Source organism: Limulus polyphemus, unplaced genomic scaffold (assembly GCF_000517525.1).
Source record: "Limulus polyphemus unplaced genomic scaffold, Limulus_polyphemus-2.1.2 Scaffold6543, whole genome shotgun sequence".
NCBI lineage: Eukaryota > Metazoa > Arthropoda > Merostomata > Xiphosura > Limulidae > Limulus > Limulus polyphemus.
Window position 1 is genome coordinate 3,970 of NW_013672153.1, and position 14,071 is coordinate 18,040.

Consider the following 14,071-nt stretch of genomic DNA (forward strand, 5'->3'; position numbering starts at 1 on the left):
AGCATAATCACAACGTTCCGCCAAGGTCTTGTTGACTACCTGCCGTTGCGGACACCTTGTACATTTGCTGTCATGTTAAACTTATATTAAAGTTTTTCTTCATTACCCATTTAAGCCGTCTCCAGCCATTATTAGTCTCAAAGTGGGTTCCTCGTCATCGAATTCGAAAACGCATTATCAGTTAAATTTCGGGCATTATAGCAAAAGCTGCACCATATACTCAACGTTTACGACTACAAAACAGCTTATTGCCATATTCACTAATAATCAGATTATGATCCCTATCGATTTCGCGCAGATATTTCCATTCTTCACGAGTCTCGAGCAAACGTCGATGACTACCGAAAACTTCCGAGTGGGCGTTAGGAAACATGGTTGTCTTGTTCGAACGCAAACTCCTTGTTTAGGAGCTGAAGAGTATGATGTGTACTGATTGTTGACAATAATAATAACACCAACTATTCTCTGACGATAATTTTTTTTCTGATTATTTTAGAATAAACATCATAAAGTTATATGATTAATTTTTAAATCTAAGATAAAACTGGCACCTAACGTAAACCTTATGCACTGTAACTTGTAAGTGTAACTGAGAGTGAGAAGAAAATCGAACAAACTGCAAAGGTACAGACTATCATGGCGTCGATGCAGGTGGGATTTAAATTTTTATAGGAAACAAAACCACTAACGTCGATATTAGGCCTAAGGTTATTCACTTTAAAATTTAAAAGCTGACAGTGACATTAAAATGCTTGTTGCTATCTTACTGTGAGGCAACAATTATTGAATTAACATTAACAAACATAAATTAAATATTTTGATGCACGACTATTATTTATTATATTTATATTAAATTTGTTACTTCTCGCACCAATAAAATGCTCTTATCAATATCATTTTAATACTCGTTACTGTTAGTGTTAGCGTCTTCATTTTTTTAATGAACATTTGTTGTTTGGCTTATTCGCTTAAGTAATGTGTAGCGTAACCTCTTAATAAAATGTCGGACATTTTACAATAATAATTCTATTGGTATTACTGGTAAAATGTTGAAATGACGACACATGAAAATTTTTAAATTGTGGCAGATAGGTAATTTCTAAATAATTTATTGATCAATATGATGTCTTAGTATTAATAAAAGTAGTTAAACGTTATCTAGAAATTGATTAGAATGACACGTCCAAGTTTTTCGTGTTTAATTCTGAGAACAAGAGGATAAAAAGTCATACATTTAAGATTTGGAAAGGTCTGGTATATTTCCATTTGAGGTAGTTTTATTTTTATAATCATTTGTGGAGGTGGAAGCCTGTACTGTAGGACTTTAAGATGGGCGTTGATTTCCTGAAAAATAAAGGATTTTGAATTAATACATTTTTTTTTTCAAGAACATGTGTGTAAAGACAACCTTAAAGAGCCAAATGGTTCCTTGTTGTCTGCTATTGATGTAACTTGTTCTACCATGTGAATAATGTGAAGTCCAGTCCGTGTAATCCTAAATTATTTTATTTCTTTTATAAAGTTTCTACAGGCTATGTTCACTTCGACACAAGTAGTAGGCCTAAAGGCACAATATTTCAGTATAAACTGTGAGACATATGCCTAAGATAACTAACTTAGCTTGATAAACAAATATATAACTTGCCAAGTAACTGAATAACAGAACAGATGTAATATCATTTTCATTGGCACTGCTTACTCGTATTTATAAGTAATGTCTAAACCTTAGTGAATTTACTAGGTATTAACTTCATGTATTCTCTAGCTAACATCTAATTTAAAACATTGAAAATATAGCTTATAAATTGTATTAAATCTGGCTGCCTGCCCATCTCCTAGAAAAGTAAAACTTAAACACCTTTGTTTTTCAGGAAAATATTGATTCTTAAGTTGCTGGCTTCCACTACTGGTTACTGCAACACCTTCCATAAGTCTGTTACAATAATAGAACTATCTTAACTGGATATTAGCTAGTGTTTTTGAAATCCTAGACTTGTATCTTCTTGTTCTGTCTCCAGAATACAGCACAAAGCCAGTAGATGTCATATCCAATATATCTCCACAAATAATCTTGTAAACCTCAAAAAGGATCACTTCTTACCCTTCTTTTATCAATAAAAAATAAAGATATCTTTACCTATCCGTATAAGATAATTCTTGCATCTTCACAACCTTCGTAGAAGTATTTGCTTGCCATTAGATTAACTTCATGTGTACTTATTTTGACATATGTTAAACAGTTTTATTTTTTGTCAAAATTACTGGCAAGACCTCTGTATGTTTTGTTTTTTAGTCCCTTTATTTGTTATTGTTACATTAAGTTTCCTTTTTGTTTATATTTTAGTGGCTTGAGATCATGCTGTATTTTACTTGTTTTTATATCTTTGTTATATGTGTCTTGTTTATTGCCTGATGTAATTCCTTTGTTGATCTTGAGCTAATGCTCACTATTTTCAGTTGTTTTGTGTTTGTCATTTTAATAGCCTTGATATTGCCTAATTGTTATCACTATGTGTTTTAGGAGTATTAATTTTCTTGTGTGTGAAGTTTTTTGGTTTGTTGGATTTCAGTTAGTTTGTTTTCTTTAATAGCGCTCACTGGTGGCTCAAGGGTAAGTCGGAGGGCTTATGATGCTAAAAATTCAGTTTTAGTATCCCTGGTGGGCAGAGCACAGACAGCCAATTGTGTAGCTTTGTATTTAACAATAAACAAACAAAAAAAATTACTGTTTATTTGTGGTTTGTTTAGTTTTTGATCTTCCATGTGTGTATCAATCGTTTATTGGGTAAGTTTTTTTTTATAAATTCTGTTAAAGTACTAACATTTTTATCACTGAACTTTATGGTTTAAACACTGAAAGTTGATAAAGAATTAGAAGCCTCACATTTATTTGTTGATCATGGATAAGTCATGAGGAATGTGAGAAAACACCTCTGAAATTTATATGATTTTCATTTTATTACCTTCAAAGAGCAATCACTTGGGTACAGTATTTCTAACAATGTTGCCAGCAAAACCGCACTGAAGAGATCAGTTGGTACGAGTCTAGCTAGCTTGTCCATGTTTTAAATGCCTTGATAAACAATCAAATGAGTTGAAGCTGCAGTCTCACTGTCTCCATTTTGTAATACTTAGCCTGGGTATGCCATGCAGCTCAATTGGAGTTTGCAAAACCAGTATGGCTTCCAATATGATACATAACATACACTCATATCTAGCATTTCCTGCCCTCTATAGTGCTGCCCTCTATGTGCAAACTTTTTCTCTCTCCACTAACATTGAGGCTTCCATCTAATCTTGTGTTTCCATGTGATATTGTTACATGTAAATGAGGGTGTAACAATCCTCCACCAATAGGATTATGACACTGTCTCCTGGCTCCCTCTATACTGGTTGTTCAGTCATCATTGTTCGATTTGGCACTAGTATTAAGATGTGTTATTTTTTTTTTTTTGCTTGCATGAGATTTCTCAGCACAATGCTTGGTTGAAATATTTACAAAATAAAACCAACTGTATGGGAAATATTTTTGTTTTTATTTGCAAATTTTATGGCAGTTAGTTTCCTCACTGTGAATTACACATAGATGGTCATTTCCATGCTGTCTAGGGTTGAACACCAGGCCTTTGTTCACTCTATACTGACTGCTAAAGTGATGTCAAGTGCTTCTTTGTCTGTTCTTTCATAAATATTTGCTTAGCCTTTAAAAAAAAATGTCATTGTTGAATATTTATTATGAAAATTCATTGTTATTATTTTAGTATTTTATATATAATATACTCACAGCTTGAAATGAAGCTTGTTTCATAAATCAAAATATAATTTGTAGGGTATTTTTTGAGGAGTTTTTGTGCTGGTTGTTTGTGTTGAACTTCGTAAACTTTGTATTAAAACTTTATTGTAAGATAAGGAAATTTCTGTCAATTATTTTCATGTAAAGATGATGTGGCAGCTAAAAAATATCAAACATAAAATTTTAATTAGCTCTTTGATCCGTGTTAATGGCTGATTCTGAAAATTAGTTGTATTCATAAATAGTTACTTGAAGTGATGACATTGTCTTTTTAACTCCTCATTAACCAAAATAATATAACCAGGAACGTAAAGGTTTTACTGAATTGTTATTTTGTTTACTTGAAACTACTTTTTGTATTATTCTCTTTTACAAATTGTTTTTAATTTGATTAGTTTTACATTAGAATATTCAAATCATAATTAGTTATAGAACACACGAGTTTAACACAATTCAGGTCAAGGGACCTCAACAAAATTTACTCTGGACTCCTCAAGTCAATAATCCAGTCGTGCTAAACTTCCTTATTTAAAAAAAATCTATAACATATCAGTTGCCTTTCAATCAGGAGTTGAAAGATTGTGCTGAAAGATTTTTGGAACTAATTCATTACTTAACATATCTTAATCTTATGATAAGTTTCACCAAAATATGATTTACTTGTAGAACTGTACTTTAACGAAATTGTTTTTTTATTTAGAGTGATAACGTGAAATTGTTTGTCCAATGACATGGTGTGGGGTTGCTGTTTGGATTGAATAGTCTATTGTGTGTAGAATAGATGGTGTTACAGTGTTTGTGTCCTTTTCTTCATGATCTTATATTTTTTACATACAAAATTTGGCTTATTTTAGAAAGCAAACAAAATTAATACTTGAAGATTGTTTCTAGCTCAGAACAAGCCAAAACAAAATTTCCAGTTCAAATCAGTTATAAGAAGCTTAAAAATATATCAAATATATATATATATATATATTTATGATTTAAAAATACTCTTTAGAGTCTTGGCAGTTTTCTGGTGAATTGTTCGTTGTGTTATTTGAAGTACTTTTTAAAACTTGGTTTAATTTTGTTTTTCTTTCTATCAGAAGAGACTTCAAAAAGAACTTTTAGCCATACAGAAGGAACCACCACCAGGTGTCAGTGTTTGTCCAAACAACATAGGGCCTAACTTAACTCAGTGAGTGGCATGTTACCATAATGTTGCTTCCTGTGTTTATAAACAGTTGTTGTTGTTTAAAATTGTAGAATTATAGAAAAGTTGACATTATGACCAACCATGAAAAAGTTTTACAGCAGTTAGGCCTTCCTAACAGTTTGTGGCTGATCACTATAAAAATCAGTCCTTATAGGCTTGTGCAGTGTTTTTCAATCACTGGTCCATCAAGATTGCCTTGCCAGTCCGTGGGATTTCATGAAAACAAATAAAAGCAGACAGAATATTCATATATAAATGAAATTGTTTTTGCAATTATTTGTATTTTATTGGCCCATGAAAGTTTAGGGGGGCTGTGAGCCAGTATGTACATTGAATAGTGTTATTTGTAGTGTGAAGATAAGATAAGTTTACTGTTGCTTCTGTAGTCGGACCTAAGTTTAGTGATGAATGTAGAGTAGTTCACATGTACAATACATATAAAGTTTAATTATTTTAGTTATTACTTTAAGCATTAAGCTTTCATTATGTCCACTTCGTAAGTTTTTGTTCAGCCTTTTTTTCATTTTAACTCACTGGTACATATTGTGTCACCGTTGCCTGAAATCACACTAGGTTATATGGGTAGAACTGATGCATTAATTTAACAAAAAAAAAAAAAAGGTTTAACCACAAAATTCAAATTAGTTTTCTCTTTTTTAATATAAAAAACTTGATTGTTTGCCACATGAAACAAAGATTTGTACAAAAACTCCACCTAAAAAAACATCAGAGGCTTTTGTCTATTTACAACTTGGTATAATAGTTTAATTTTTATTTTGTAGTGCAGACTAAATTATGTTTTAAAAGTTTAGAAAATTTCATTATCTTTTATTTTAATTAACTTAAAACAAGGACTGTATACCCAGTTGTTCAGTTTTGTACCATTATCGAGGGATTGCAGTTCAAAGACGTGTTTAGAAAATGCACCCTCTTTTCTTGACCATTTCTGATTAGTTGCTGTTATCCAAATTTCACATTTATAATTAAATAATGGTGATCATTTTTTGGAGATTGTAACCAAAATTGCAGCTTTTGTTCTTGACAAATTTGGGTTTAATTTAATTCAACTGGATATTCTCTTTTCATGTCAACAGGTGGATAGTTGATATGGAAGGAGCTACGGGAACCTTGTATGAAGGAGAAAAATTCCAGTTGATGTTTAAATTTAGTCCTAAGTATCCATTTGATTCACCTGAGGTAAGTTGTTTGATTTCTTTCTGTTATTTTTACTAAAACCTCAAAATGGTTTTATGTAGCATAATGTACTTCTGATAATCTAACAAGTGAAATTTAAAAAAAAATAATATATCTTGGAATCTTTTATACCAAGATTCTCATAAAACACACTCCAGACTTTGTGAACTTTTTACAACTTCTTTGGTTTTGTAGTACAAACTGTTGTCAAACATACTGCAAGATTATATTTTTAAGAGAGTTAATCTAACTTCTTTATAGTTTAACTATCAAATGCTCTAGGTTGTGTTGGTTAGATGCAACTGTTGTATGGTTTGTTTTACTGCATTGCAAGACAAACGAAAACTACTGGATAAAATAGTTTGAAACTTCAGAAGAACCTTCTACAAATTTTGTAGCTTTGCAAATAAAAATCATATTTTTATATGTGGTGTTTGTATTAATTCCCAGCTTTGAAAATTCAAAAAGATTTGTGTTATGTTTTTGAAAGATGTAATTAGAAATGCTTACCTTTGTTGTAGATTTTAATTACTGATTTTTGTCTTCCTACATTCTTCTAAGACTTTCTTATAAAGTTTTTAGTTTATAAAACTGTAAATTTTATCTTTGTTTTGATTTGAAAAAAAACCACACGCTCTGTGCTTACAATCACTGGCATACAATGAAAATAATTATCAAAATTATAAGAAAGCCTAATTTTTTACATTTTTAATCAGAAGGTTTCATTTAATGTATATCATAAGTTTTCAACCCATTAATATATATATATTTTTACGTTTCATTTTGATGACTTTCTTTGCCCTTTCAAGCAGTTACTTAGGCTGATAAGACCGCATGCAAACATGAACTAACATAGTTGCCTTGTTGGTGAAACGAAATTTGATACAGTCAAGTGCAAAATGAATTAATAAACCTACCTTATCTGGTTCTATGATAAAGCAAGCTTTAAAAATAATCAGGACTGTAATTGTGACAGAAGTTGTTCACAAACTTTGTTTCTTGTAGCAACATTTCATGAAGCTAGGCTTTTATCACTTTATTCTTTACCACTGCTGAACTGAATGCCATATTTGCTTATATTGTTGAAAAGAACAAAAAACAAGTTTTCATTACGCATTTGTAACATTAGCGTACAACTTTACAAAGCTGAGGTATAGAAATTGTGGATGGTGTGTAAAATGTCACAGTCTTGTAAACCGTCCAAGATTTCTGTATCTGGAGATTGATTCAAGTAAGGAAGTGCTGATAACAAAAGAAATCTTTTGGATGCCTTGTCCAAAATTGAATACTGATCAGTCTTCTTTTTCTTTACTTGACAATTAAGTCACAACATGACAACTGAAGTTGAGGAACAGTGATTTGCTTAATGACAAAACTACACTTATACTGGAGTACCAAGATCAAATGAATGTAATTTTGTTCAAAGCTATTTCAACTTTCACCCAAGGGAGTCATATACAATTGTCATATACGGAAACACTAACGTGTTTGTTTGGAGCTCACTGAATTCAACTCTAAATCAAAATCTGCACTTTTAAAAATATTTTTATGTATGAAATTAAGTATAAATGTTTTTATAGAATACATTTAAATTGTGATATTTGTGAAAGAACTTTTTGTAAGATTTTTAATTTAATGTTGCAATTTACCCTCGAACCAGGATGAATTTATCTAAATATGATAGAATTAAGTAAACTGGAGATAACTCATTGAAGCCTATAAATGAAAATTACTGTTCAAATAAATATTAAAGGTAAAATCTTAAATACCATTCTCCTGACAACATTCTAATCTGTTTTATTCCTATTAAAAAAATCTTAAATACCATTCTCCTAACAACATTCTAATCTTGTTTTATTCCTATTAAAAAATCTTAAATACCATTCTCCTAACAACATTCTAATCTGTTTTATTCCTATTAAAAAATCTTAAATACCATTCTCCTAACAACATTCTAATCTGTTTTATTCCTATTAAAAAATCTTAAATACCATTCTCCTAACAACATTCTAATCTGTTTTATTCCTATTAAAAAAATCTTAAATACCATTCTCCTGACAACATTCTAATCTGTTTTATTCCTATTAAAAAATCTTAAATACCATTCTCCTAACAAGATTCTAATCTGTTTTATTCCTATTAATTTATCCAACAAATACCAGTGTCTGGTAATAATAAAATAATAAAATTTCTTATTGGCTAGTCAGGTATCATTTGGGTGAATTTGTGTTCAAGTTTGATTTTTCAAATGCAGATATTGTTATGATAATTTTGAAAGTGAGAACTTGTGTTTAGAGAGGCTTGAGAACTTACATTTAAAGTGTCTTTCTAGTTTCCAAGACATTTATTTTGTTACACATAATTGCTATAATTATTTTAATATTGTGGATGATTTAAAAGTCTTTCTAAGTTTCATTTCATAGAATTTGTTCGCAGGTGACCTTCATAGGCCCAAACATTCCTGTCCATCCACATGTTTACAGCAATGGACATATTTGCTTGTCCATCCTCACTGAAGATTGGTCACCAGCTTTGTCTGTGCAATCAGTCTGTTTAAGTATTGTTTCCATGCTGTCTAGTTGTAAAGAAAAGGTTAGACATGTTTTGATTCTTTAACTGTATTCAGTAAAATGTTTAAACTTGCTAGATTTTCTGTCTTTGTTTAATCAACTTTGTGTAAAATAGAGATATCATTATTGATTGATTATAAAAAGTTAGTTTTAATATCATCTGTTAAAAATATTTCATTATTATATTTTACTTGGAATTAATAAAATGTTTTATATTATTATTACGGATGTATAGCCCTTCAAAAATGCATTTTGGTAACACTACTTTCCAACATTGGCTTTTATGTCATAGCCTAAAGTATAACCTAATATTGTTGTTAGTCTATCTACTAAAAGTATAAAATGAAATGTATAGACAAAATTTAAAGAAGTCTTCATTTTTTATTAAAAACATTGGTGATATAACAGAAAATAGCTTAATTCAGAAATGATTTAAGAATAAAGTTGTATATATATATATATATTTTTATTTTCATGATAAATTTTATGCACTTGGTTCTAGGCTAGGTGATCCCACAATACATCTACTTTAGGTTTATTATACTAACACTCACTACACTTAAAAGGTTTCACAGCCCCTTGCACCCCCGTCACTAAAATCGTAATGGACAGACAGTAATCGAACTCTTCTGTCTGGATAAATGCATTTTGTTTTTTATGACTCCTCCTATTTTGAGAAATCAAGCATGATGTGACATGGGATTTTATGTAGGTTAGATTTTTTTGAATAAGTAAGCAAAGAAGTTTTTTGTTTTCATTTCCATAATATTTAAATAATAATAACAAATAACCTATTTCTTTTTCTGTGTGAGAAATTCTTTTACCTATGTTGTTTGAGGGATATATTAATGCTTTGTCCAACATCCATAATGTGTATAACTAATTTTGTTTGATACAGAAACGGCCACCTGACAATTCCTTGTACGTCAAAACCTGTAGTAAGAACCCTAAGAAAACTAAATGGTGGTACCATGGTAAGTGGAACTAAGGATGTTCATTTACACTTGGAAAGTTCAAGTGTCACACCAGGCTGGTTTATACATGGAACTAGCTTATTGATCACTCAACATCTTGGTTTGTACATGGAACTAGCTTATTGATCACTCAACATCTTGGTTTGTACATGGAACTAGCTTATTGATCACTCAACATCTTGGTTTGTACATGGAACTAGCTTATTGATCACTCAACATCTTGGTTTGTACATGGAACTAGCTTATTGATCACTCAACATCTTGGTTTGTACATGAACTAGCTTATTGATCACTCAACATCTTGGTTTGTACACGGAACTAGCTTATTGATCACTCAACATCTTGGAGTGATCAATAAGCTAGTTCCATGTACAAACCAAGATGTTGAGTGATCAATAAGCTAGTTCCATGTACAAAGAACATCTTGGTTTCTACATAGAACTAGCTTATTGATCACTGAACATCTTGGTTTGTACATGGAACTAGCTTATTGATCACTCAACATCTTGGTCTATATACGGAACAATCTTATTGATCACTCAGTATCTTGGTTTATACGTGAAACTAGCTTATTGATCACTCAACATCTTGATTTATACACGAAACTAGCTTATTAATCACTCAACATCTTGGTCTATATACGGAACTATCTTATTGATCACTCAGTATCTTGGTTTATACGTGAAACTAGCTTATTGATCACTCAACATCTTGGTTTATACATGAAACTATCTTATTGATCACTCAACATCTTGGTTTATACATAGAACTAGCTTATTGATCACTCAACATCTTGGTTTATACATGGAACTAGCTTATTGTTCACTCAACATCTTGGTTTGTACACCGAACTAGCTTATTGATCACTGAACATCTTGGTTTGTACATGGAACTAGCTTATTGATCACTCAACATCTTGGTCTATATACGGAACAATCTTATTGATCACTCAGTATCTTGGTTTGTACATGGAACTAGCTTATTGATCACTCAACACCTTGGTTTGTACATGGAACTAGCTTATTGATCACTCTACATCTTTAAGTGAAATACAGCATCCTCATGTCTCCATACTAGCTAGTACTAAGGTATAACCGCTGGGAGTAAATTCAGTATATATCAATAAAGCCACATTTTCAGCATCATTAATTAAGGAGTTGTAAACTTTTTATGCTTCTGATGTCACCTTTTTATCTTTAGCTTTCAGTTGAGATATGAACGATTTCACTTGCGATTTGGTAGGGAAGGTCGAAGCATCACGATAGTCAGCAATTGGATGAGCAGACAGGAACACTTTGAAAACAGCTACAGACATAATATTGTACTCGGCTTGCTGCACAATATCTACTAAGGTGGTTCTAAACAGTTCCTGAATACTTCTATGTGTCATTTGGAGACTTCCATGTTTCTTGTACTTGGGAATTAAGCTCGTGAGTTGCTGACAGATTTCAGTCACCTTATCACTTCAAATCACTTTTTACAGCTTCAGTGCTAAACGAGTGTGGAAAATGCCTTCTTTTTAGCCAATAAACATGTCAAAAAAACTTCAATTTAAATTAAGAAAAACTGGATTTGGTAGGTTTTGTTTTTCAACAAAAATGTCCCCCCCACTGGCTCGTGAGGGGGCCTGTTAAAAACTCACTATCTTGGTTTCTTCAAACAGAAGTTTTGATTTCTATGTGAAGGTTTTTAAGGATGGCGTACCATCCTATGATTTTATAAATTTTTGAAGAAGCAAAGACTGGGAACATGCAGTAATATATACAGAACTAGCTCGAGTAGGACATACTTATTATTTATCAATGTATGTTATGCATCCTGCCAGCAATTAGCTCTTAATTCTCATAAAAGTTTTAAATTCCAGTTTGTATTCATTAATTGATTTTATGAGAAAAAATTATTTCAAATTAATAATGGCTGATAAAAAACAAATCTTATCAGTGTTTAAAGTTTATTGCATTTAGTGAAATATGAAAATTCAGACAGTATGTGTATTTGGGCTGCATTGGTTAGTCTTAACCTGTCATGTACTTGTGCTTGGTTGACAACATGTTGATTAAATCCATCATGAACAAAAAAAAATTTCATTATTAACAAAGAGGAATGGGTTGGTCCTGTAGTAGAACTTTGGATTTCAGAGCTGAAGATCTGGGTTTGAATCCATGCAATACCACAAAATATCCTACACCACCACCACCACCACTTTAAGCTGTGAGTGTGTTATAAGAGTGACAGTCAATTCCTTAGCATGGGTGGTTAGATACTGCTGACTGGATGTCTTCAATCTTTTCAGTTGGTCAAAGTTAAGGGCAGTGGTAGATAACCTTAGTAGCTTTGCCATAAGTAAAAAATACAAATTCCAAATTATTATTGGAGTTCTCTATGTTGTATCAACACTTTGATCTGAATTATTTCAAAAAGTACTGTTCTATGTGTGTGTGTGTGTGAAGATCAAGTTAACAGATGATTTAAGTTATGAAATTAAAAACCTGTACAATAAGAAATCGTACAACTTGTAACAAAAATTATTTTGATATGGCTGATAATATAACATTTATGTTCACTGCTCTAGAAAGAAATTGTTGTTAAATACCATATGATAATAACATTCTAGTTTTACAATAAGGCTGACAGAATTGAAAATGATAAAACCATAGGCTGAAGATGATGGGATGTATTTCTAAAATAGACTGATTGAAGTGAAATTGCTGACCTAATTTTAAACCTGAGACTAACAGAAGGAAAGATGACATTGTATTTAAAACAAAAATTGGCTAACAGGAGGAAAGATGACATTGTATTTAAAACAAAAATTGGCTAACAGAAAGAAAGATGACATTGTATTTAAAACAAAAATTGGCTAACAGAAGGAAAGATGACATTGTATTTAAAACAAAAATTGGCTAACAGAAGGAAAGATGACATTGTATTTAAAACAAAAATTGGCTATCAGAAGGAAAGATGACATTGCATTTAAAACAAAAATTGGCTAACAGAAGGAAAGATGACATTGTATTTAAAACAAAAATTGGCTAACAGGAGGAAAGATGACATTGTATCTAAAACAAAAATTGGCTAACAGAAGGAAAGATGACATCGTATTTTAAACAAAAATTGGCTAACAGGAGGAAAGATGACATTGTATTTAAAACAAAAATTGGCCAGAAGAGAAGATAGTGTTGTATTTTTACAATTATCAGTTTTTTATTGGAAATTGTTTTGTTTTTTAAATAAATTATCAAATCTTGAAGATATGTGTAGGAAGTAAGAATAATTAATTGAAATCCAGTGTGACAAATAAAGCTTGGCAAGTGTTGACACAGTGATGAGTGATATATAGGTAAATATTCACAGCCTACAATGCTTGACTAGCCTTCAAAAATCATTTGGTAAATATGCCGTTAAACCACCAACTGTACATTACAGTATTATTTCAACAGACCAGATGAATTCTTCCAGCAATATCTGCTTACCCTAATCTATTCCTTTGTGTCATGTTAAGCTGTTCTCAAGCAACTATGCTTTCAGAGGTCTCATTTAAAGTACCTTACTTCCCTTTAACAACGTGTTACAGTTTGTCTGTGAAAAATGCTTTGTTACTTTAATTGTGTGATTAATGGGAGCTTCTGGTAAGAGACATTTCTAATGTCTTATAATGTGACACTTCCAGTTCAAATAGTTCCTTACTGAGTCCTCGACCGTTAGCTTTTATGGTCCACACATCTTTTGGTTCCCCTGTCATGTTTCTTGTTTTATATGCAAGAATTAAATCTTAATGTCATTAATGTAAGATGTTTTGTTCTCTGCTGCTATTGTGATTTCCTGGAAATTTATATTTTCCAACGTTGACACTTATAGATCTGTTTATAATTGTTGAGACTGACAAAAGTATAAATAATGAGCACTTTTAGGGGGTTAACTAATTAAAAACAAGGATAATATTATGCTTTTAACAGTCTGAATCAAGTTGGTTGATCTGAAAATGAATGAGTTTATCATACATGAATCTGTTGTGTTATTTTAACAATGTAAGAAATGCAGATGCTGGTATTAAATGTTTACGACTATATTGGGTTAGGACTAGCTTGATTCTTGTTTATGAGTAATACAGAGTTTATCATACATGAATCTGTTGTGTTATTTTAACAATGTAAGAAATGCAGACGCTGGTATTAAATGTTTACACTATATTGGGTTAGGACTAGCTTGATTCTTGTTTATGAGTAATACAGAGTTTATCATACATGAATCTGTTGTGTTATTTTAACAATGTAAGAAATGCAGATGCTGGTATTAAATGTTTACGACTATATTGGGTTAGGACTAGCTTGATTCTTGTTTA

At 31.2% G+C, this 14,071-nt stretch overlaps 1 protein-coding gene across 1 annotated transcript in view; it reads left to right on the forward strand.

Annotated features, from left to right (window-relative positions):
* Nucleotides 1-355: 355 nt before the first annotated feature.
* The window catches only part of LOC106473838 (ubiquitin-conjugating enzyme E2 W-like), a 20,229-nt gene continuing 6,513 nt past the window's right edge, over nucleotides 356-14,071 (forward strand). Inside the window, exons 1-5 of the mRNA XM_013934515.2 lie at nucleotides 356-651; nucleotides 4,882-4,973; nucleotides 6,086-6,188; nucleotides 8,622-8,777; nucleotides 9,654-9,729. Coding sequence (XP_013789969.1) covers nucleotides 637-651; nucleotides 4,882-4,973; nucleotides 6,086-6,188; nucleotides 8,622-8,777; nucleotides 9,654-9,729 — 442 coding nt within the window. The 5' untranslated portion in view covers nucleotides 356-636. The remainder of the gene's footprint in view (nucleotides 652-4,881; nucleotides 4,974-6,085; nucleotides 6,189-8,621; nucleotides 8,778-9,653; nucleotides 9,730-14,071) is intronic.